Source organism: Neopsephotus bourkii, unplaced genomic scaffold, assembly GCF_033783945.1.
Source record: "Neopsephotus bourkii isolate Nb327-2 ecotype Australia unplaced genomic scaffold, CSIRO-AGI_Nbou_v1 NB_718, whole genome shotgun sequence".
NCBI lineage: Eukaryota > Metazoa > Chordata > Aves > Psittaciformes > Psittacidae > Neopsephotus > Neopsephotus bourkii.
In genome coordinates, this window is record NW_026901217.1 from 1,306,893 (window position 1) to 1,333,503 (window position 26,611).

A 26,611-nucleotide genomic window follows, 5' to 3' on the forward strand; every position below is an offset into this window, starting at 1 on the left:
TCTTTATGTCTATGCAATGAATTTATCTGATGTACTGTTTGTCCACGCCAAATTCCTATTTAGTTCAGTGCAGACTGTTTAAGAGTTCAAATGTAAACCTGAAGACTCATTTTCTTTGGTTAAAAATAAACATGAGGAGAGCAGTAACAGGCCCTAGTTGCTTTAGAAACAACACTGCTGCACTTCAAGAACTCCATGCAATACTTCTTTCCCTTTTTCCCTCCTAAGGGGGTTCTTTATGCAGGGGAGTAAGCCATTTTTTCCTCTATTTCAGGGATTAGCAGCAAGTCTGTGGTAAATACACCTCAGGGCTCTATTTGTCCAGCTGCCCTTTACCCCCCAGTCAGCAGCTGTAGCTACACCCGCGCTACAGCTGCTTCTGAGGATTTCCACGCCCTCCTCTCCCTCATGGGAAGTAGCCAACACCTCCTGGCTAAGCTCTAAGTCCCTCTTCCCACCTCAGCACCCTGTAGCACCTCCTCCCAGAGGAACCTTGGTCTTTACCCTGGGCTTGCACTTTTCTCCTTCCCAACTTTGCCTCACACTGGGTTGGCCCTTCCCTTTCTGGCGGCTCCTGGTGCTCCAGGTGCTTCCTTGGCACCAAGTGCCAGACACTCGGTTAGTCCATCACACTTCCCACACACAGGTCTCCTGTTCCCCACAGTCCAGGAGGACACTCACCCTCAAAATCTCCCTCCCTCCTACCATTAGCAATGGCCACCATGACCAACCAGTCCTGCTTTGAACTTGATTACAGTTGGGGTGAAGGAGTGAGCTTCACTGCACTGACAGAAACCTGCTGCACCTTCAGCAGAAGCAACGATGCCGGAGCTCCGCTCCAAGCCACCTGAGCTGACGGCACGTCCCACCGTTCTCCACTGTGGCGGTCCGTCGACGCCTGCCCGCGGGTCTGGAACCTTCCCTGGCATTTGGAGATGACTCGCAGGGAGGATATGAGGGTGCGGCCACGCAGACCCAGGGCGGCACTGCTGCCAAGCTGGCCCAATGGCGGCTGCCCCCGGACCGGGTACCTCAGCCGCCGGGGGAGCGGGACCCACCTACAGCGCTCGCCCTCCGCCGGGAGGGACGCGGCTCCACCGGTTCCCGCCGAGGCAGGCGCCCACCCCCTCCGCCGGCCCTGCGGTAGCCCCGGCTCCCGTTTCACAGGGGGAACGGGGACTGGACGGGACGGGACGGGACGGGACGGGACGGGACGGGACACCACCACCACACCACAGAACCCCCCGGGCGGCCGCCGCCGCAGGGGGGACGCTAAAGGGCGGGGCGCCGCCTCGTGCCCCGCGCCTCACCGCGCCCCTGCGGCTGGCGCGAGCGCGCGCGCGGGTCCGAGTTTGGGTGAGGGGGGAGGGAGGGCGGCGAGAGTCCTCCGGGCGCGCGGCACCGCCGCTTCCCGCGGGGCCCCCGCGGCGGCGCGGGCGGCACGCGCGGCCGGTGCCGCCGGGTGACGTGCAGGGCGCGCGGTGGCAGCACCTCCCCGCGCGCGGCTTAAAAAGAAGAAGAAAAGAGGGAGCGAAACATGAGAGCCCTCGCGAGCCGCCGCCGGCAGCAGCAGCCGCAGCCCCAGCCCCAGCCCCAGCCGCAGCGGAGGGGGCATCGCCCGCCACGGCCGCCGCCGTCCCGCCTCGGGGACACCCTTCCTATGGGACGACAAGTGAAGGGCTGCCGCCGCCCGCTGCCCGGCCCGCCCCGAGCCTCGGCGCCTCGGTGCTGCAGCTGCTAAACCTGGTGCCGCTTGCACAAGTTCGCCGGCCCCGAGCATCCTCCCGCCGCGGGCGCGGAGGCTCGTTGCTCAGCTCCTTGCCTCTCCGCGCCCGCCTTTTTGGAAGCGGGGGGTGACCGAAGTGCTTTTTAATTGCCGCCGCTCTTACTCTCCTCCAGACTTTTTCCCTTTCTGGGGGAGGGAGGTGGTTTCCTGAGCTGAAGTGCAAAGAGAAGTCCGTGGGATTCCCCTCCTCTGCCCCCACCCCCCCTTTTTTTTTGGTGCATTCACACGCTCCCTCAGGCATGATGCTCAAGATGCTGCCGTTCAAGCTGCTGCTGGTGGCCGTGGTTCTGTGCTTCTTCGAGGGGGATGCCAAGTTTGGGGAGAGCGGCGCCCGCAGGAGAAGGTGCCTCAACGGGACCCCTCCACGGCGGCTGAAGAAGCGCGACCGGCGGGTGCTGTCCCCGGAGGCCCCGGCCGGCGGGGAGGCGATGTGCCGCGGCCTCTACCCGCGCCTGTCCTGCTGCTCCCGCTCCGACGCGCAGGGGCTTCTGCACGCCGAGGCGAAGGTAGGCACCCCGGGGCTGCCTCGGCCTTTCCGGGAGCTTTGGGGCCTTATTGGGTGTTTGGGGGGGTTGGGTTGCTTTTATTTTTTCCTGCGTGGAGCCCGTGCACCAGCCGCTAACCTGCTGCGTTCCCGGGCGGGAGAGATGCAGCGGAGCGGGGAGACAGCCCGCTTCTGCCTGGGAGGTGAGGACGAAGCAGAAAGATGACACTGGTGCTGATACATGTCCTCGGGAGTCGCAGGGAGCCTGGATGCGGCAGAGCTGTTGCCCTCGAGGGGACGGGCGCTCCGCGGGGGGAGCGCTTTGCCAGCTGCCGACGGTTCTGCCTGGAAGTTCTTGTCCGCTGCCAGTTTCTGGCACTAGCGCCGGACTGGTCCCGCTGTGGTCGCGAGGGCCGGGCTGGGAGCAGGTACCGGTGCTGGGGAAAGGTGGACGAGCTGGAGGGGCTTCAGCTGCCGTCCGGGGACCGGCAGCAGTGGGGCTGCACACTCACTAGCGGTGCTTTCCGTTTGTTTTTTCTGGGGTGACAAACTCAAGTTTGTTCCACATGTTTGGTCAGGGAGGGTTTTGGGTAGCAGTAGACGGTGCCGGTGTACCAAACTTTTGTGGTGTGCAGCCTCCTCCGGGCCCATGCACGTCCCACTGGTACCCATACCGTGTGAACTGCAGAAGTCTCCTGAAGTTTCGTCTCTCGGACCCTGATCTAACAGCTCTCCCGATAACCGGGTTCTCTTTCTCTGTCCCAAGGTGCTGTGACATACGTCTCTCTTTTCACATCACCTGGCAGTCTCCCTGCCCAGTTTCAAGCTGCGGTCATGTGAAGGGAAGCACCTCCTCTTTGCTCACCGATTTCTTAACAATTGTCAGTTCTCTGCATCCTTTAGCAAGTTAGATCCTGCTTATCAGCCTGTTGCTTGAATTTTCAAAGGAGCTGGTCACCTAACCCCACAGGACCGTGTTTGATAAGCTCTGCTGTGATGGCCACTTGCATCCAGGGGTATGCTCAGGAAGGGAGGTTGCTGAATAATGTCATTAAGAGTCACTGCATGCAAATAAAAAATCAGGTGTTATTTTATTTTTTCTTTTCTCTTTTCTTTTTCTCTCTCCCCCCCCCCCCCCCCCCCCGCCTTTTCCCCACATCCTGGTTTAGGTTTAATTAAGAATTCCTCAGTTACAACTCTGTAGTTGTCAAGGTCTGAGAGACTCTTGGAAAACTTGTGTTTCAGTCTTGCTGGCCCAAGCATAATAAAAAAAAAAATACCCAGCCTGAATCGAATTTTTATGCTCAGTTCACGGTAGATTTCACTCCATTCTCATGTAAACAGCTTCTACGAATCAACATATGTGTCTGGGTGGTATCTCTCACTTTGTTTTGTAACAAAAAGCCATATTGCATCATTTAATTTGCTCAAGTCATGCAAATAGGAAAAAATCAATAGGACAAAAAGGGGTCGACTTATCCTCCTCCCCCCTAAACTGCTGCCCACACACAGAGTCCTGTTGCTTATGGCAAAAGAATAACAACAACACCATTGTGTTTGTTAGTTGGTTCACTAATGGGTGAAACTGGAGAACATCATTCTCCTTCAGTCCCCAGCTCTGTCCAAATGTTCATGCCTTTTGAGGGAGCATTTGTCCTACCCCCTCTATTCCCAGATGAGTGAGAACTGTCTTACTACAGGTTTTCAGCTGCAGATCTCTCTTTATTCATACCATATGCAGCAGCAGTTTGAAATTCAAGGCAGATATATTTCTTCATGTTGTCTAGAGACAATGTCATTAAGCTCCTGTGCGATAATTGAATTAAACTATAAACTAACCACACACAGATAACCTGAAAGATCTACTTGGGAAAAGGAAAAAAAAAAAAAAAAAAAGAAAAAGAAAAGAAAGGAGAGGAGAGGAAAAAAAAAAAAAGGAAAAATAGTAGGGACTAGAAAATATGTCCTTAATTCACCCTGTTTGAATGTCTCAGTGGCATATATGCTACCAAGATTATTCAGTGCTTGGAGAACCTTGTAGTAGTTGGCTGAATGCAGTAAATTGGAAGTTGAATTTTGGTTAGTTTTCCATACCTGTTCAGTTGAAGGGTTTATTCTCTTACTATTCATTGAAAATATCTTTTAATTACCTTTATTGTTTTTGTGTTTGGTTTGTTTTTTGGTTTTTTTTTACTAAGGGTAGTAAAAACCTGGTATCAATGTGAGGAGCTGACCAAATATGTCACAGCAGCTATTTCTGAGCTGTTGAACCTGTTTTTTAAATAGAGATTACGCTTTTAAACAGACATTATTTTACAGGGATTTAAAATCAGACTGTTTTCACCACAGATGAACATTTATGAAATCCACTAATCAGCTTTATCATATTTACATATGTTTAGAAAAAATGTCAAAATGCATGTTAATTTATACTTGGCAGAATGAGGTGGTCATTCCACAATAAAAGGCATGGCAAACGATTATGGAATACATTTGAATGGAACTTTTCTAAAACCACGTTGTTTAAACTGTATTCTACCACAGTTCCAATAGCAGGTTTTTTAAACTTCATCATGTATCTACAGGATGGAGTGGCTGTGGAATAAATTTGAACGCCAACTTCTTTAAAAAAATAAAAATAAAAAAAGAATTGAGCATGCTCAGTAGAGATTTTTGTAACAGCTTCTTAGTTAAGACACCAGTCTTTGGGAATTTCTCACCAACTTATTGATCTGTGTTTATAATGAAAACGCTACCATTGCCTGCAGTTTGGGGAGCAAAACTGGAGCTACCATGATGAGCAGATACAACATTGCAGTGGTGCAAGATTTTTGCATCCTGTTGTTGACATTTAACTCTTTGTCTTCTAGTTTTCTGCAATGTCCCCTTGTTTATGAAAGGCTACTACATCCCAGTCAAACACTGTAATATCAGTTTTTCTAAAACTTTCCTGACAGCCTGACAGGCACAGAAGTCCTCTCTACCTTGGATGGTTTCACAGCCAAGGCTGTCAAGGAATGGGTGAAAAGTAATTGTTTTCAAGTGTGCCCTTTTACAATCATTTGTTTGCTCTGGCTCTTCCACGAACAAAGGCTATTGTTGAACACATCCAACTAAACAAATAACTCATCTTGGGGTCCCTTTAACAGCTGCCTTAGTACAATGATCTATTTACATATTACCCTAAAATTGAAACCGAACTCTTTAATGACATAATCCAGCACTATAATACAGAAGAAGCATATGTTCAACCCAACAGCTGAACAATCTCATAAGCATATGATTTTTAGCCATAAATGCTTGTATATCAAATACAGCTCAATTCAATTACTTATTTCACTGTTGTTTTGTTTTTAAATTTTAACATCAAAATTATACTGCCTTTCTGAAACTAGGTATGACAGAGTACACAAAACGGCTGACAATATTCAATGTACAGAATTTCTATCTATTGTTTTGTCTTCTGTTTCTTCTTCTTTGCACTATTCTTTTTGTTGATAAACCAATTTAGTATGCTATGATTTCCTGTGCATTCCAGAATTTATCTTACCTTAAGTCTACCCAGTTTTCTTTCATGTGGCTAGAGATTAAAGGATGATCTTACAGATGTTGTAAATTAGTCAGCAGCAGGCATAATCATTATTAGGCATGTTGCAATAAATGTTTGGAAGTTTTACATATTTTCCAGAGAACAGTTAGTTTAAACCACTGCAGTTTGATGGTTTCACATATGATTTTAAAAACTGAAGCAGGAAATTAGTTTACATTTCTTCAAAAGACCAAAGCCATTGTCAACTTTGAGGTCATTTTCAAAGTAGAGATCCAATAGAAAAAAATCTTAATTCAAATAAGTATTTCAGCTTTCACTTGAAACTGGTTTAATAAACTCCAGGATAAACACATTATTGATTTACTGAAATTCAGAATAAAATGTTTGTCCTATCTCCCAGCCAGGACAGAGTTATACATCAGACCTCACACAGAGCAAATGTTACCACCCTATTTTGCTGGAGCATTCTAAAAGTTAAATAACATTGTACTTGATTTTCAGATAATTGATTGACTCTCATTCCTTAATCTTCCGATTAGCTGTTATATGACCAAGATTCATTTCAGAAATGACATGAGGGGGTGAATTCCTGTGGTTAATTCCTGGATAGCAGCTGCTCAGGGGGATTAGGACCCTTTTGTCTTAACTTTGAGGACTGAAATGTTGGCAAGCATTACTTCTCCTGTATCACCAGGCAACGTCAATTACATTTTCCACAAGAAACAGTAATTTAGCTTTGTTATCCTGTAATTTTTTTAGGGTTTTTTTTTTTCCTCTTTACAATGCATTCTGGAGTCTTCCAGTAGAACTCTTTTCTATGTGCATCACTGTGGAGTTAATTCAATAAACACACTGAATATTTACCTAGTAATATCTCATATTTACTTCTACTTCTAAACATTCCATCATATGTGACACAGCCTGCTGCCTGAGATCAACATCTGAGGCTTTTGCAAAGCAGGTGACACTACTGAATATAGGCAAGTACTCTGAAGAGTCTGTAGTTATGATATACTTACCTTTGGTGGAAACACCAAAACAGGTCATTTCATCCTTACTTTAGGGGAGCTCCCAGCTTCTTGGTGATGTAATATTCTTAAAAAGTGGCATATATGGATAGTGATTTTGATCATCCCCTGTTGGCTTCAGACTTTGTTCTGTCTGACAGACAGCAATTTGACTCAGTGATAACAGGCCACTGCCCATTAGAACCACAGCAATGCAAAATACCAAGGTCAGGATGCTACCATGCCTTAAGAAAGTCCAGCTAATGCAGAAGATTGACTCAGCAGTGTGGATTACTGCAAGCATATGAATCCTGTTCTCTGCTACCTGGATTGTACTCCTAGGCAGTATTAAGTTCAAAGTTTTAGTAAATATGTATTTGGTTATAGTATATTGCAGTTATCTATATATTTTTAGCTCGTGTCTTCAAAGCATTTTCCCCTACATCTACCATATCTAGAACAACATCTGAAACTGAAGAAAGAAGACTAAGGTTAACAGTTCTGCTGCTATGACCAAATGAGCAATCTAGAAAAAAGAATCTAAATTTGTTCAGGAAAGAAGGGGCTGAGGCTATGGAAAATATTTTGCCATACATGCAACAGGCAGTCAATTAATGACTGTCTTCAAGGTTGGGGGGGGGGGAGAAAAAAGAAGATGAGCCCTTTCAAAAAGATGTAAATCAGCTACATTCCCAAGAATGGTCTGAAGACAGCTAATAAACCATGCATGGCAGATGTTAAGAGACATTAGCTAATTGCAGGTGCTATGAAGCTGAGGACAATCTGAGAACAGATAGTCTAAAGAACAGAACATTTAATGCATTTAATGATCCTGGCAAAGCTGGGGGAATTCTTTTTGAAGCCAATGGCAGCTCTTCCAGAATAAGGGTAGAAGCCAAATGGTGTTCTTCTAATCAGTGGTCCAACTATGCCACTAAACTCAGATGGCCTTTTGACAATATGTATATGGTAAAACTGAATTTTCCTGGTAAGAGTTTGTCTTCTAAATTAAGGTTCCTTTAAATAGGTTTTTGTGCACCTGTACAGGCTGTATGTTGTACAATATTTTGAAAACTTACCTGCTTAAAACAATGGAGATTGCATTTCTTTTAAGTGTTTGGGGTTTATGTAATTAAATCCATACATAAAATGCTGAGTACAGAACTGTTTTACCAAAGCAGTGCATCCTAGAAGAGAACTGATCTATGAGACAGCGTATTCAAATGGATCGAGTCTTCATGCACTGAATAACTTATCATTTTATCAAAAGTAACTTAGAAAATTTCCTCCCATGTTATGTTGCAAGGGAGTGACATTGGAAAGTCCTTCTGCAAATCAACCCAGACGAACTGGAGCAAAAGTGTGGCGATATTTTCAAATGAGCTGTTTACAAATATTTACAAACTTCACAAAATAGAAATATTTACCGTGTTGATATTTCTTAACACAAGTGTCTTTAAGTCTTTGTTTATAACTGTGTTAAACAACAGAAAGAACCTGAGCTTTCATTTTGTATTGGATCAGATTCAGTCCCTCTCAACTGCAAACACATTTCCCACTACCCACCATTGGGATGGATGATCAAAAAATAATCCATGTGGTTAACAACAGATTAACAAAGTGCACTGCATTCAAAGACTAATAAAGACAACTATGCTGTTTTCCATTATTTTTCACGATTTGATGACATTGTGCTTCTTAGGCTCCAGTGTTTACTTAAACACACCACCAGTCGTGGTTTCGTGCTTCTTCAAGTTCTACGCATAATATATGCTCTTTTTTCTGGGCAAAGTTACGGTTTCAAATTCCACTTTTTTCACTTATAAATATTTGAAAACATACAGCTTTTCCCACCTCCAAGTAGTTTACATGAGAGTGAGCAGAAAGCAGAGCAGCATTTAAAGATGAAAAATCCAAGGCACCTGCTGAACTCGGCAGCAGTCGCTTCAGTAACCAAACTGTGGTATCGTTCAAGATACACCTGTCTAACAAAGACCTAAATATGATTTTCCTGGTGTGTTTTGATGGTAGAATTTTGATTTTTAGTCTGTAAATATTTAAATAGCTTGCCTTACAGGTTAGGTTTTTAAGTATTTCTCATAAGAAAAAGGCCTGCTCATGTAGCTCCTCCTGATAGAAATGATTCCTCTAGTTCAGAGATTGCCTATGCGATTAAGAGATTGCCGGCATGAGTCCATAAAATAACTTGAGTACTATGATTCTTATCTGAGAAAGAGGCAAACACTTAAAATCTCACTGTACTAATGGCATATTGCATATTTCATAGTAATAATTTTTGCACTTCCAGAACAGTGACATTGAAACATGATGCTTTTATAGTAACTCTGTTGGTTCTGCTAGCATTATTTATTACATTAGATTGTGCAATCTTTTCTTTTTGTGTAAGATGGAGAAACAGGTCATATGTTTATTTGTCTCTGATTTGTGGCTTGCAGATACTTTCTGTTACCAACAACACAGAATGTGCGAAGCTACTGGACGAAATCAAGTGTGCACACTGCTCACCTCATGCTCAGAACCTATTCCACTCACCTGAAAAAGGGGAAACACCTGAAAGAGAACTAACTCTTCCCTACCTGTGCAAAGACTATTGTAAAGAATTCTATTATACTTGCAGAGGTCACTTACCAGGTAAAACCTATAACCAGCTGTGGGGCTAAGGGATGTCTGTTTCAAAGTGTTGATATGGCCTGAGGGGTTACAGATCCAGCTCCTCACAAGGTAAAATACCCACTGATATCATGAGTGGGTTTTGCCCAGCCAAAGGCAGAATATCTATGGGACTTCATAGTGGATCTTATGTAGTGACATAAATATTTTTAGCTCTTTCTTGCCACCTTCCTATTAAACTGTCCATGAAACACAGGCTTGTTTGTTGTCAGAAGCACCTGAAACCATTACCTCTGCTGAAATACTTCTGTGTTCATTTGAATCATGTAAACAAGCAGTTGGCCATCCAAAAGGCTATACTAAATGATAGCTTTAAAATGCAAGAAATAAAGGATTCTGGCTGTTTGCTGTAGACTAAAAGCTGATCAGTAAAGTGTTTTTTCTGGTTTTGTTACCCTAGAAACTGATGTTTTTTCTGTGGGGTTTAAAGCACATTGAAATCAAAGGGAGCTATTTGATAGACTTCTGTGATCTTTGAATCACTTCCAACATGCTGTTAACAACTAAATTCTTAACTAACCTGATACTTCCTCACTATAGTCAGTAGACTTAGCTAGACCTAACCAAAACCAGAATCTGACCTGTGTTGTCTAACGCAATCACCAAATGTGTACTATCACTTGTAACTATATCAACAAAATAACCACAGAAGATGGTTCTTTTAGAAACACTGGTTTTAGTACTCTATTATATTAAATAACATCTTTGGTATTCTCAATAGTAAATTATTTATATGTTTAAGACTGTCATTTTTAAACTATGCTTTTTTCCCTGTCCAAACACTACTTATAAATAATGCCACACAGGAGCAAATAATTAAACTGGTTAAGATTTTTTTTTTTTGTCACTAGCAACACACACTGGAAAAAAGAGTTGATAGCCATATGAAAAATGGATTTGTGAATAGTCTTTTTTGACATATGAACACAGCTTTGTAATGTAATATAAACATGTTTGGGTAAAGGGGATGGCTTAAGTGGATGAGATTTGGAGGAGGGGTTTTTAATTGCATGTGTACTCTGTGTACTTGTTTTCTCTGAAACCCCAAGAGTGCAGAGATTTTTTGCAGTGCTCTTTTATTGACTTGAGAAAACATTTTGAATTGACTTACTTTTTCCTTTACTGTGGTTTAACATGTATCTCAACCCATTCAAATATGAAAATATTATTATTGTCTTTATAAACTAAGAGATGTTTCTAAGGCTTTCTTAAACCAGCTGTTTCTTGCTCTTTATCACATTCCCCAAAGCAAAGCAGCATAGATCATAGTTGCCAAGATTGCCTGCTGAGCAGTGATAACAGATTAGATATTCTAAATGTTTCACCCATATAAGAAGTCACCACAGAGTTTTTTTGACATGAGTTTGTAGCTGGTACAAATAATGAGTATATACTGCAGAGCAAGTCCCTTATAGTTGTTTTATGAAATTCTGTGTTTATGAAAAACGATTTGTTTAATTGGAAAAAGTGAAAGAGGGAAAAGGGAGAAAGAAGGAGGAGGTGGAAGGAGAGAGAATGAGAAAGGGCTCAGCAGCACAGGAGCTATGAGCACAGGAACCTTACTCCTCAGATCAACATATGTGGTGACGAATGACAAATTTATTTTTCTACAAAGTTTGTGTATATGTAAAACTGCTGAAGTGCATCAAGATGTCAAGTGCTTTTTGTGACCACCCAGGTTGCCTTGAAAGATAACCAGATGAAAGCATAACTCTAGTACTGGGCAGAGCACAGTGTTTTGCAGGAAAAGAGCTTACACGCTTTAGCATCAGTTAAAATAGGATTTTTCCTACATCAGTCAGATGCTAATAATCGTTCTAAATACTTATTCTGAAAGTAGGTTGTACTAACAAAAAGTTGTTGCATACTTACACCCACCAACAAATTTGGTGATTTGACATACATATGGTGGTTGATACCTATACTAGGATTTCCTGAAGGTATTAAGGTTCAGGTCCCTCTTTTTGAGAAGATGGCCTGTAGGATTTTAATACATTTTAAGAGTCTTACAAATTCTAAAATGTAAATAATTAAAATAACAACTTGGGGGGGGTTTCTGTTTTACTTGTGCGACCCATATAGCCATAATAATATTTATTGCAAAAGAAAGAAAAAACCCAGAAAATGTGGAAGCTGTGTTTTCAGCTTAGCCTGGAGGACTAAACAAAGAGTTGGAAATTAACAGGCCCCTAAACCCAAGGTCTCTGGCAGTGATTCAGAGTGCATTTGTTAAAAAGTGAAATAATTACTCTTCCTCAATTAGGGAGTGCTAACTGTTTCTGAACGCCAATACAAAGGAGTTCAAGGAAATTACTGACTACAGAAATAATTTTATCCCTTAAGTCCTGCAAAAATGAGAAATATTATTTGTGATGTAAGATAGCAAGCATCTTTTCTGGGATTGAAAATGTAGCAGTACCTATTAACCTAGAAGACTGGAGGCTTCTACATCAGATTTTTTCTTGAGTTAGCTCCAGAAATTCATTTATTGTTTGGTCTCTTTTTGCAAAGTTGAAAACTCTTAACAGATCCTTGGTTAATTTTTTTGAAGGCAGCAGTTTGCCCACCAGTTCTGACTTTTATCAGAACTTCCACTGGCTTCTTTAGGAATATTCAAAGAAAAAGCGGACCCGATTCTTTATTCAAGAAGAACTATAACAATAATTAGGATTCTATGGATATGATAACACAAAGGGTGTAATGTTTCACAATGTCTATGAGATTAGAATTTCCCTGCTTCATCCCAGATGACTGTTCTCATTTCTTCTCATCTGATCTTTACTGTAAGTTTCAATTAAAGTGATTACTGATGGAGACACTGGTGTTAAGTGCCTTAATGAAATATTTTAAATCAATGTGAATTTTAGGTTTTCCAGGGTTAAAAGAGAAGACTTTTTATTATTCATTTAGCTAGTAAAGAAAGGCACGTCTGATTCTCCCTTTAGGCATGAGCAGAAACTTGATCCATGTCAGTGGAAGTGACATATTCCAAGGAACAGACCACAGTCACAGTGCGTTCTGCCTACTCAAGGATGTTGGACAGATTTTGGACTATATGCTCTCCATCACTTTCATTTGAAGAAATGGGTTCCAGGTGATTGTGGGTGAATTCAGGTCCAGGCCCAGCTCTGAATCCAGGCATTACTGGAACAGATGCTTGATAAGAATTTTTAAATGCCAGAGGCACCCCAGCCCAAAATACTGGAAATCTGAAAAATTCTGCAACTCACACAACACTTCCAGAAGTTCTGACATAGTGAACTAAAAGTCACAGATAACATGGTCAAGCTGCAGGGATACGGTAGTGGCTCATAATGATGCTGCTGCTAACAAGAACATCAAGAGGATTAACCCTGGCGCTGTGTGTATGCAGGAATATGCAGTGTGTGAGTATGAGAAGAGAGCCACTAGTCACCTGAAAACCAGTAGGAAATGATGTGAGCTTACTACACTGAACTTAATACATTTTGAAACTATCGGTCTGGTGTAATCTCTTTGATTTAGCTGTCACTGAGAGCTGAGAAGAGTGAGGAGAACGCGGGTTTTGTGAACAAATTCACATCTAGCTGTCAAAAGTGCAAAATGAAAAAAAAAACCCAACCCAGTCAAACCAGGAAAATGCTTCATTTACACGATACTGAACTGTATGCTGAAGGTTGTAGCAGGAGTAAGGCAGGTGAGCCTGACTTCCACATGCTCTCTAAGCCCGTTTAGGTCTACTCAGATGGGTAGATGGCACTCAATCCTGTCTGCAGTGCAAACAAGGCAGGGAGTGAATAGGAACTTGACTAGCTGTGAAGACCAGGACAAATGCTACCATGACATTTGAGTTGTCTTATCAAAGAGAAGGTGGTGGTTGTGGGGGGGGTAAACAGGGAAGCCAGTGAAGTGAATTTCGGTGAAGGCAGAACAGGAAGGAAGATAGAGTGTGAAGAATAACTGACTGCAAATAAGAGTGGAGAGAGGAGGTCAGGATCAGCTGAGGGCAGAAGTTTTCTTTTGAAAAGGCTTGAAATCATGCAACTTATTCTGACAGTTTTTAATAAAGGTGAAAGCAGAAATCCATCACTGTGACTGCCGAACAGAAAAGTTTGTAGTTTGATTCTTTTTTGCAAGACAGAAAGTTTTAAAAGCATAGAAAAGCAAGCCTGTGCAAAATCAATTAAACTTCGTGTTTAATCTTCCTTTGTGATTTCAGTTTTCTTGTTTAACACAGGCACAGCTCTGTCAACACACAGCTGGCAGGAAATTTGTAATGATAAGTATGAGTCTTTTAAAATAAAGTAGTAAGTACAGGAATTCACACAGGACCAAACGCTGCAGTCCTTATTAGGCATAGTTCTCATAGAAGACAGTGACAGAGCTGTATTTGAATAAACTCAGACTGAGCAAAATGGTCTTTCTTTTTTCTCCAAACAATTCTAGTGCTTAGGGGCACTTGTCAGGAACCATTCTTCTGGACACTGTGCAAATCCTGAACAAAATAGCAAACTCTACACTAAAGACCTTAGAATTTTAGCACAATAAAGAGAACATTAAATGGCTACATGCAGATAGGAGACTAGAAGCAAATGTTTTTCTGTCTTTGGTGAAGCTGTTAGTAAGTTTAATTCTAGCCTATGTAACACAACCAGATTTATTTTTATTTGGTAAATTACTGTGGCTTTTATAGGACAAAATTCCATCCCTAATACACAGGTGAAAATGTATTTACAGTATTTACAGTTTCACCCCACTTTTCATGAGCATTTCTAAGGAAAATGAACATAAGCCTTCTCCTTTGTGGGAACCTGCTGGTGGGTTTGCTAAATAGCAAAAGGCAACTGCAGTGCATGATAAAATGTTTCATGAAGAAAGGGGCTTAGTGTCGTGGCTGGGGTTAAACCACAACACTTAGTCTTACATATAAAATAAGGCACTGCATAAGGCATTAGTCAAGTGAGGTTTGTATCTGATTGTTTTTTGAAATGAGCATGTACCGAGTAAACAATATGATCAGAGTGTGCTCTCAGCTTTTCTGACTAAAGATAACATTCAAGCCAGGAGTAGTTTAGTAAACAGTAGATGCTATATTTGAAAAATTCTAGAAATCTGCAGAAAATGTACACCTCAAATTTGTTATTGCACTTTCTTGAATGACCCACTGTGCCTAGAGAAAGAAATTTTTGAGGACAAAACTGTGTATTCTTAAGTTAAATAATTCAACAGTAAGATTTTAGATTACTTTTGACTTTGGCATTATATCTACAAGCCTTGGAATACTACTCCGCTATTATATCAGTGTTCCTCTCCAGTTGTTCCACTTGAAATTATATCTCCAAATAACTACTACAAATTAAAACCAGCTCCTCAGAGACGGTATTTACTGAAGCTCCAAATCATGGTAATTAAACTTTTACGCCACAACGCACTACCATGTGTTTCCAGATATCATTTTATAGAACCAAAGGCAGGCTTTGTCATGTTATTTTTCCAATATTTTTCAAGGAAGATGCATATGAAAAGAAGTATAGTTGGGTGGGAAAGGCTTTTCACTCCACAAAAATTCTGGGATCTAAAAAATTTTCCTATTCCACATAAGGAAGAAATTGAACTCTTTCGAAATTTTCCATGAAGAAAGCCACAGAGACCACCCCAGGATAGCTAATAAAGTCGTTGTTAGGACATTTACTTGGGAAATGGGAGACTTAGGGTCAACCTCTTGCCTGACAGATGAGGGACATTGACCTGAATATTCCTCTTTCTAATGAAACACCCTAATTACAAGACATTGGAGTATAGTGATGTGAGGTTTGCTGTTTGTTTCTCTTTTTCATTTAGCCCAGAAGTTTGAGTTTGGACCAGAAACATCCTGTTAACTAAAATTTTGTCAAAACTGATAAAGTTTCTGAAAAAGCTTTTGTTTTAAGAAATTGGCATTTTTCAGTGCAACACAGCTGTCCCTGACCAGCTCTTATTGTACATTCTAAGCCAGAGGTTTTATAGCTAAGATCTATGGATTACTGCTTTATTCATGAGTGGTAAAGCCATGAATAAATTAGGCCTCTAATTCCAATTAAGTTATAATTCCGGGTATCCTGTGAGTTATGTCCTGGACCATAATACATCCTAACACAGTATGCCAATAATGCAAAAAAGGAATGAAGGTAACATAAGACATACTATCTTAACAATAACTAGCGAAATTCTATCTATCTTCTTAGATTTAATACTAAAGATTAAAATCTGCATGGAAATTATTAGAAGTAAGTTTGTGGACAGAAATAGATATTTCTGCTATCATTACACATAGTGTAGTATCAGTATAAAGGCAGGCTTTTTCCTCAGAGGCTCTCATTTTATGAACTTCTTGCTTCCCTGGGTCTTCAAACTCCTTCCCATTTTAACCTAAAACCTAAAGACCACCTTTCCTCCAAGCCAGCTTAAAGTCAACTCCAATGCAGCACGAAACATAGCACACTTTTCAGGGGATGGAGCTGAGGAGACCTCACCATGGAGCACTGTGTTCACCCGCTCTAGTGCTGGGAGTTAACGAGAGGCCAACTGCATGTCAACACAGTGCAGTTTTCACCAGTACTTCTCACTTTCGGAGACAATTAATTATTTACCTCTCCGACTGATGTCCTTTGCTGCCAGCATCCCACAAAGTGTTTACTGAATGCCTTTTTCTAAAGTCTTAACTGAAATTTTTACTACACCAAGCCACTTCAGAAAAAAAAGAGGTTCAATGAAAGTTGCTCAAGCTATTTTACAGCTGATAAGACACTTAACGGGGTTAAAATCAGGGAAAAGTATATCCCAGCCTCAACTTTGAACTTTGTCTCTTAATAATTTAATAAGTGAACTGTAGTGTCGTTTTGAATGAACTGGTATTTTTATTTAAGCACACTGAAAATAAGGCTTAATACAAATACAGATGAATAACCTATAAAAGGTAATCTACTCAGTTTGTATTTATTCAGAACAGGACTTTTTTGCAGATAGCACTTTGTTTAAAATTACTTGTTTTTTTCATTCAATATATAATCTATTTAAAGATTAGCTTGATGACACGAAACTGCAGACATGACAACACACTAAATATTTGTATGCTCTTTTCCATTTTGAAGGTTTCCTCCAAACTACAGCTGATGAGTTTTGCTTTTACTATGCAAGAAAGGATGGTGGTGTATGCTTTCCAGATTTTCCAAGAAAACAAGTGCGAGGGCCAGCTTCTAACTCCCTGGACCACATGGAAGAATATGACAAAGAGGAAGAGATCAGCAGGTTCATAAAGATAAATGCTGTTTAATCTGAAAAAAAACCCCTAGCAAAGCCTGTGGTTTTCACAGTGAAACAGCTCAGTGTGTGCTTATGCTCAGCAGCTGTGTTTTCCAGATGTTACTTTCTTTTGCTGCCGCTAGCGTACGTCAAAGAGAAAGTTACATTAGCTTCAATATTTCAGTACCATTTGATATTTGCATTGCTGAAAAGGTGTTAGAATCCTGGTTTGATCCACCCTGTGGATCTTGGTTATGGTCCACCCTCTGGATCATACGGAGTTTTAGGAAGTCATTTCTACCTGAATTTAATATTACTAAACAACTACAATAAGTTTATTAGTAAAATATTTATTTCACAACTTTCCATTTCTTTCATTCATGTAATTTTATTTGTGAAAATAATGAAATTAGAGTTGTCCCATCATAAGCTATTATTTTTAAATGGGGTTTAGAAGCCAAATGTTATGAAATTGCTGGAATTTACTGTATTTATTGTACAGTAGAAATTTTGTGTTTACAAATTGTTCTCCTTTTTTTACCAGTTTCTTTCTCTGCTGTTCCTCTACATTTCAGATATGATGAATTGGTTTTCTTTTGTACGTACCAAATTTTGCTCAAGTGAAGATCAAAGTGATTTTCAGTATTATCTGCTCACATACATTTAAGGAAATAATTTACTCTGGATTGTTTAACTGTGTTTGTAATATTGCTACAGAGCATTTATTTTATCTCTTAGGGTCATTGTCGTGTCACAGTTAGAAGAAAGAAGAAATTTCTCACTATTTTTCTGTTTTATTTTAGAAAACACAAGCACAACTGCTTCTGTATTCAGGAGGTTGTGAGTGGACTGAGGCAGCCTGTTGGAGCAGTACATTGTGGGGATGGATCCCATCGCCTCTTTATTCTTGAGAAAGAAGGATATGTGAAGATTTTCAGTCCTGAAGGAGACATACTCAAGGAACCTTTTTTGGATATACACAAGCTTGTTCAAAGTGGAATAAAGGTTGGATTTTATACTTACCTCTACCTGTTTATAATTTAGCCTGTATATGGGGAAAAAGGGAAGAAATGTTTTTCAGAAATTATTTCAATTTAAATAATGAAAAAGGAGAGTAATGACAACAGACACTACAGTTCTGTCTGGCAAAGAAGTAAAACCTTACTTCTGGGGAGGGATAACATATCATCTTATACCTGTCATCACCTTTTTCTGTTTCACTTCATTTTTTCCTCACTTTAAATTCAGAAGAAACTATCCAGCATCAGCATCCCACAGCATTATTTTTATATTTTCATCCTTTGAGTTAATTTCCATCCTTCTGAATTCAGCCAAATTTTGCTGTGATTCCAGTGGGAGCAAGTTTGGCTCAGGGCCTCCCCTGACCTGCAGGTGCTCATCAATGCCCTGGCAGCTGGACACAGGAGGGGGCCTGGAAGTGCTCAGGGACCCCCAGGAGAGGGGGGCCCTCTTGGCTCAATCTCAAATGTAGCACAAGCTGCCCTTGGCAGGAGGCTGCTTTAAACCAGCATGTATTTGAGACTATAATGGTCAGGGGAGTGAATGGTGAATGGGAACTGATGGGAATAAGTTGGAGGGTGGAGGCAAGAAATTACATCTAGATATGAGGTAAGTACTACTGAAAAACTTGTAAATCTATTAGGGAATATTTTACCTTGAAAATGTCTTAAGCATTGTTCCATGTTGATTCCTTGTCACATTTTAGAGTGGTAATCCAAGTAAAATCAAATACATAAAGCAAATTTAAACTGCAATCAGGTTTTGCCTAGAACAATCAGGAATATATATGATAAAGCCATCATGGATGAAAGATACATGGACATACTCTTGACACTGTAATCTTAAATAATTGTGACAAACTGTATTGATTTAAAATGCATAGCACATGCTAACTAATCATTTCGTGTTTCAGCTATAAGGGCAGTAAGCCAATTAAGATAGTCTTTTTCTGAGAGGAAATGTCAGAGGTTTGTAGATTGTGTTGAAACAGAGAGAGAAATTAAATATATTACACCTTTTTTAAGGAAAATAACCAATTTATATGATTCTGTGATTTGGTCAACACTTCCATTTCTGCCTCCATAGGTAACCATTATGTTCAAGATACCAAAACAGAAGGACTTACTAGGGGGTTTTTGAACATCAGTCTAAGGAATCTTTTTTTTTTTTTCATTTTTTTTTTTTCAGTTTCATGTTTCTTAACTGAAAATTCTGATAGCTTGTGCTTGTGAAAAGCCAACATTGAAACTTCCCTCAGAACTGCTACTGGTCACAAACAAACCTTCCTCGAGGAAACTTTTATAGCTGGAATTTAGAGGAAAGGCTAAATAGAAAACTAATTTTCCATGCTTCTGAATAGGCAATAGCCAGCTTGATAAGACTCTCAACAGCTACCCTCAGATTCAGATTTGACTTTTAGTTCTGTTTCAAATCAGTCACTTGATCTTTTTAGTCTTTACTACCCTAACCATCATTTTATACTCTAATCTGGATCTGTTTCAACTATAACATTTTGTGTAAATAATTTGATGTTCTCTAAGCTAGAAAGTCTAATTCAATTTCCTGAGATAACAGTCCACTGACTGAGGATAATTGTATTGCAGTGCTTAATACAGGCTGGCAAGAACGGAGGCTTTATATACTTCACAGGTAAGGAGAAAGGGAATGTGCCTAGAAGCGATACTCCAGTTCTTAAATAGGAAGGGGAAAGAATTTGAGGAATGAGTACATTATATAAAATAATAAATAAATAGAATAAAACAAACTCCACATAATCCAAATAGTAGCTTTAAAACAAAGGTTCTTAAACATTTTTATGCTTATCTGCTGCTGTCTGATTCCTGTAATCATTGTTCAAGGTCCTTTACCTACAAGGATGAAAGATGACTGTGACAATGGTAGCAATTATTCCATACACTTTGAAAACAGAAATCAGAAAGGAGAATATTGTGTGGATAGACAATTTTCCAGCAGGCAGTGCAGATAGTGTACATCCAGCAACTGAAAAAAGACCTATAACAAACCACTACCTAAACCACTGCATGCACATGCGGAATGTGAGAATTGCTGAACGTGTCCTCTGTCCCAACTCAAGGAATGCTGTAGCACCAGGTGGATGAATCTGTATGTACAGCTTTTGCTCCATGTGCCTGATTTTTCTCATACAGTGGTGTAAGTGAAAAACAAAATGAATCAATAAATACTCAATTGTCCCTGATCAAACTTATGTCCCAGTGAAATATTTTGACAAGGTAACATGTTGCCTTGAGTCCTCTGTAAATTTTACACAGATCCATAGATGTTAATCCAAATATCTGGTTAATTCCTGTATAACATCACCCATATAATGTTTTCTAACATCACCTATATAATGTTATTCTTGAATTAACATGGCTTTTTTAACTGAAATAAACAAAACCCGTTCACCTCTTTTCTGACCTTGGAGCAATATTAGCAAGAAAAAGCAAATGACTGTTTTTCCCTAAAATTAATACCGTCTCTTACATCCAAGTGTCTGAAAACAGCAGTTTCTGTTAATTTTTTGTCTGCATCTGAAATACAAACTCTTAACTCTAGTGACAATAGTAAAAAATATTTTTTTAAATTTTATAGACATATGCTGTATCCAGTACATAATAATAATTATGCAGCTGTGGTTGAATAAAAGGTAATTGAAATTGATGCCTCTGAAAAGTGTTTTGGACAGCTGTGCCTGTAAGATATTTTTAATGCAGATAGATGGAGTAAAATAGTGGTGCCTGATTTTCTCTTCTGTTTGCAGTGTAAAGAGAAAATTTAGGAGTGATAAAATCATTGTATTGTCACAAAGCAGCCAATGTGCTGCATGATGACTTTTCAAATAATGTACTTAAAACTTTACTGAGGCTATTATAACCAAGAAACAGGAGTGACATATTTTCTTCCTAAAAATATAGTCCAGGGCTTTAGTTCTGATCTCACTAATATGATCTCACTCATCACAGCACTGGCAGTCAGATGAGGAGTAAAGCAGTATACAAAAACAGAGGAAGAGTTTTTGTACAGAGGAAGAGTACAGCAGTCGGTTATGATACCCTCCTAAAAAGATGCTGTTTTGTTCCTCTAATGGAACTAATGATCCCTGTGTTGATGAGATTCATCTGCAGCCCCTTACACTGCTGTGAGTGAGTTTGTAAGGCTTCTTCACTGGTCCTGCTCACTTAAGCACGTAAACAGGATTATCTGGAGTTGCTTCTTGTCAGTCTGTGGATATAAATAGAAATTGAGTGGTACAACTTGATGCATATGTTTTACCAGTCCATTGGCTTTTAATGTTAAGTAAAGTCATTGAGGGCTAGAAAACTGTAAAATCTGTTTACAGTTGTTTAATTTTAAGGCATTAAAATGAAAGAGAAGAAGTGATAATTTTGTATGCTGACAGTATCACAGAAGGAATTAGCACAAGCATGTAGAAGTATTTTGTAACAGAGAGATGCTATGAATGGATGGTGGTACTGTGTGCTTCCTGGAGGCCTACTCAAGAGAAAATTAGATGAAAGACTCCTGAAGATTAAAAACCAACCAAAACTCCGAAGAGCTTAAGAAATACCTTTTTTCTGCACATTTCCCAGCGTCTAATCTTCTATGACAGCACAGTTAGCAGGAATGCTTTTCTCATCTTCTAGTTTTTAATGCATTTGTTGGAAGCCGTTTATAGATCTTAATTAAGAAGTTGCTAATTAAACATCTGTGGCACTCTCCAATGTATTTTATGTCACACTGGCTACGTAAGTATTGTAGTATGTGTAGATGGATTGGGTACTTGGCCAAGTCCCTCCTGCCACTGTTGGTCTTTACTTCCCTCTCTCAAGAATGTGGTGAAAAGAAGGAAGCTGTACACCTCAGTCTTGGCCAAAAATTGCATGAGGACATGAGTGAGACATGAACCTCAAATGCAGGACATGTACCTGGGCTCAACTATTTAGGAGTATATAGCCCAGTGGAATGGAGAAAATACTGATGCCATCACCTGTACCATTAACATAACAAATTACCCTGCATATGTGGCATGTATGTAGGAGAAAATAAGCACTTACCAGAAAAAAACCAAACCAAAACAAAAGCCTGCATCCCTGTTCTGGTGATTTACTGCTCTGTTATGTTGTGGTGAAGAGAGTTGTTAGTTACAGGACAATATTTTACAGTTTTTCCTTCAAAGTTATGTAGCAAGGACTTTTTTAAATGAAAATATTAGCACCCATGTAGATGTAGCAGTGCTGAATATGTGATTATTACAACATCAGTCACCTTATGCTCAAGATTGTATCTAACTTACAGAAAAAATGCTGAATGGCCTAGCAGTTCTCCAAATTTCCTTACTCCTCTGGCTGTATTTTATCTTATTAACTGTATCATTTCCTAAGATTTGGAAACCTTTAGATTAGTAACAGCCACCATTTAATGTAGCACAACCTATTACACCCGTTTTCACTCACTCTGTTGTCTCCTGAGCCAAAAAGCAGGTATTGGTCTAAAACACATTAGTCTAAAAATATATTGCTTGCAAGGGAAGGCATCAAGGTATGACTTGGCAACAACAAAAAAGGAGCCCACCATTTCTCTTGTGAGTTAAATGCTCTAATCAGATTTCAGGATACTTTCTGAAAAGCTAAGTAGCTCTGGGGCTGCAACTGTTAGTCCTTAAATCATTTTTGTGGTCCTTCCCTAAAATCATTCAACTTCCCAACATCCTTTTAAAATGAAGGACCTCAGAACTGCACAAAGTAGCCAAGTTTACATCTTACTCCTGCCAATGGTAAAATCAAGACCCTGTAGTTACATGGTAGTTTTCTACTTATAAGTCCACAAACTGAATTAGATCATGAGGTATGAAACTGCAGTTGGGCTTCATGTTCTGTTGCTTGTCATCTCTGATCCTTGAAGTATTTCCAGTTTCTTGCTACTGTTTTTGATTGTGGCCAAGCTCTGGTGTGGCTCTGGTGTGTATCTATCTGCCGACTACAGGGTCATAAATTGTGCAGCCAGCAAGAACGGCGGCATTCTGTTGCACTTTGCCTCACGCAGTGCCTAGAGTATAATTCCCTACAAAATAAGTACCCTTAAAACTGCTGTTATGGAATTACCATTGTACTTGAATAGAGATTTTTGAGTTACTAGTAAAATATTCTTAGTACATCTCATGGGAATATTGTGATAAAGGGCAAAGCCTCTGAGGAAGGAAAAGGCAGGGCAGGGCAAGGGAAGGAAGGGAAGGGAAAATTGACAGAAAATCTCAAATAAATAGTATTGGAGATCACTGTTAAGAATACGTGAGTTAGATTATTTGACCTCTGTCAACTTCTTCTCTGCTCTAAAGACTACAGTTTTCCTTATCAAAAACAAATTCTGATAGAAACTTCCTCGAAATCCTAAGCCATAATCACCTTTTCATTTCACCTTATTTGCAACTTAGTCAGTAGGACTAGTTTCTGTGTTTTTTTAATTCCCAAAGGATTTAAAATTCTATATTCCTACATAATTCCTCGTAAACATTTTGAACAGACAATTCTCTTTGCAGTGAAAAAGAAATACCTGACAACAACTATTTTAAGTGTATGCACAGCAAATTTCAAATAGTCTTAAGAAGAATTAAGTTAGATATGATCCATACTGCATGTTGGTTAGCTTTATCAGAGCACAAGTCCTATTCACGAGTGACCCAGTGATTCAGGTAGGAATTTTCTGTGATGCCATGAAGAGTGCTGTGGAACATAGCAATTTGTATATTCAGTATAAGACTATGAAAATAGACTGTCAGGTATTAAAAATGCTAACTATGCTTCCATGAGCAGTTATTCCAGAGTGTCTCATGGTCAAATGAGCATCTTGTCATCACAGGCACCTTTATGTGGGAATGCAGGCTTAGTAGTGAAGCTTCTACTATGTCTTCATGTTTGTATCATGACAGAACATTTAATCACAGGGATACATATTACTCAGATCAGTCAAGATAAAATACAAATTAAAACAATGAAAGAATACCACTGCCCCCTGCACTAGCACAGCATGTTTCAAGGGGCAGCCTTTGCAGTGAGGAGTGCTGCTGCAGAAAACTGTAAGAAACCAGCGATAAAAACCTATTTAAAACTTAGTGTGTGAATAGAATCAGATTGTGTTATTTGCTGAATTGTATGTTCAGATATACCACTGATAAAACTTCTCATATATATTCCTCTTGACAGTAGATATGTACATTTGGTTTTGCATCATGCTGATGTACTGATGTAAGTTAACACATACACTGTCCATCAATACCAACAGGATTTATGTTACTGACAAAAGACCAACAATTCACACAGTTCATGCTAATCCTTCCAAGTCCAGTAATTTCAATCTATTTATTTTCCTCTGGATTTGTACACGGATGAGAGTGAAATCGATGAACCTTTCTTGAACTTCTTCTTTGCCTTGACGTCACAGAGCAAGCTGGGCTCTTCTCCACTAAGCACTAGTTTATACTCTTGGCAAAGGTTGTCTTCTCCTCTCTCCTCCCTAGAAAGCCAATTTTTTAGTGGCTACTAAATTTGTGACCAGTTACTTCCAAAGAGGGAATTATCTTGATGCATGGAGAGATAGGGAAGCAGTGGAAGAATGTACTTCTCCCCAGGCTTTAAGACTGGAAAGAGAATTGGGAGAACTAATCTAAATTTCTTCCTTTTTCAACCCAGTGGGCCTCCAACTCTACAGAGTTACTCAGAAACATTGTCTGTGAAAACTCTGGAAAGTAAACCCCCTTTATTCTACCAGACAAGGCTCCCATCTGTCTATGAAGAATAGAATCACGGAATAGTTAGGGTTGGAAAGGTCCTTAAGATCATCGAGTTCCAACCCCCTGCCATGGGCATGGACACCTCACACTAAACCATGTCATAGAATCATAGAACAGTTAGGGTTGGAAAGGACCTTAAGATCATCAAGTTCCAAACCCCCTGCCATGGGCAGGGACACCTCCCATTATACCATGTCACCCAAGGCTTCATCCAACCTGGCCTTGAACACCACCAGGGACGGAGCATTCACAGCTTCCCTAGGCACCCCATTCCAGTGCCTCACCACCATAACAGGAAAGAACTTCCTCCTTATGTCTAACCTGAACTTCCGCTGTTTAAGTTTGAACCCATTACCCGTTGTCCTATCACTACAGCCCCTAACGAAGAGTCCCTCCCAAGCATCCTTATAGGCCCCCTTCAGATACTGGAAGGCTGCTATGAGGTCTCCACGCAGCCTTCTCTTCTCCAGGCTGAACAGCCCCAACTTTCTCAGCCTGTCTTCACACGGGAGGTGCTCCAGTCCCCTGATCATCCTCGTGGCCCTCCTCTGGACTTGTTCCAACAGATCCATGTCCTTTTTATGTTGAGGACACCAGAACTGTACACAATACTTCAAGTGAGGTCTCACGAGAGCAGAATAAAGGGGCAGGATCACCTCCTTTGACCTGCTGGTCACGCTTCTCTTGATGCAGCCCAGGATACGGTTGGCTTTCTGGGCTGCGAGCACACACTGAAGCCGGCTCATGTTCATTTTCTTATCAACCAACACCCCCAAACCCTCCTCCTCAGGACTGCTCTGAATCTCTTCTCTGCCCAACCTGCAGCTGTGCCTGGGATTGCTCTGACCCAGGTGTCAGAGGACTAGGGATAGTCCTCTAAAATAACAATGTCCTAGTATAGTATATAAATATGACATTTATTCTATTATGAACACTGTAAGATTTCATTTTTTATTCTACAATTAATTCCACCGATGCTGAGTGCAAATTCTGTTTGATTGTCTTGTTCCTGTGCTTCTAACTAACACTGATTCAATGGTAAGTCCATTTAAGGTATGTACATAGGCCCAGGCAGAGTGGCAAGGGAAATAAAATTATTGGTCTATAACAGTGATATATATTTTGGGGTGTTCTTTGGTGTCCTGGATCTTCTGTTTCAGGGAATGAAAGGGGAGACTCTAGGAATGTCTTTGGTGAGAAGCTGAAATGCTGTCTATGTCATCACAAAAATGACATGGTAACCACTATATACCTCATCTTTCCACTGAAGACTGCAGAGAGGGAAGTGATGAGGACTGTTATTTAGCACAGGACTTACATGTGAAGTCACGTGGGGTCACAGGACATGGGAGTTTCTTCCTCATTTAAGATGCCAGAAGAGCTGCAGTCAGACTTGCAGCACAAAGGATGTCATTCCTGAGGCCACACCTCACCTGTGACTTGCCTACTAGGAATCACTACAGATTTTAAACATCTCAACATAATTGGGGCAGAAAACTGGAAAAGAAATAAGGGTTTAAGCTGTGTAAATGGCCAAATGTGAAAGTCCAGGGCATTTTAAAGATAAATCAAGTAGAATGTTTGTAATGACCTTAAACTTTAATGAAATTGACTCAGCATTTAGTGAAATACAGACAGCACAACAGCCTGCATGAGAAATTCAGCCTTCTTTGTGAAAAGGAGAGTTTTTTTTCTTTATTAGTCAAAAGTTCTTAATGATTTCTTGAGTGATAATACTTCAACTGTATTAAGAAACTGTAAAATTCACTGGTTTAACCGAGGACTGTATGACACTGAAATGTGCCTGGATTTCTCATTAACCATTTGCAGATTTTGGTTCTAATCCTAATAGGGGCACAACAGTTCTTTGACTGCACCTTACTACCATATAGCTCTGTTTCTTGCACAGAAAAATAAAGATTCCTACAGTTCTGAAAAGCATGTGCCAGAAGCTCTAGAGACCTTTTTCTGTGCGAGAGGCTGCACTAGATAACCATATCCCAAC

The 26,611-nt window shown here is 40.4% G+C and overlaps 1 protein-coding gene across 1 annotated transcript in view; it reads left to right on the plus strand.

The window, feature by feature from the left end:
- Positions 1–1,559: 1,559 nt before the first annotated feature.
- HHIP (hedgehog interacting protein) overlaps positions 1,560–26,611 on the plus strand; it is a 72,255-nt gene continuing 47,203 nt past the window's right edge. The window contains exons 1-4 of the mRNA XM_061354156.1: positions 1,560–2,292; positions 9,284–9,479; positions 16,628–16,784; positions 17,582–17,783. Of these exons, the coding sequence (XP_061210140.1) occupies positions 2,026–2,292; positions 9,284–9,479; positions 16,628–16,784; positions 17,582–17,783 (822 nt within the window). The 5' untranslated portion in view covers positions 1,560–2,025. The remainder of the gene's footprint in view (positions 2,293–9,283; positions 9,480–16,627; positions 16,785–17,581; positions 17,784–26,611) is intronic.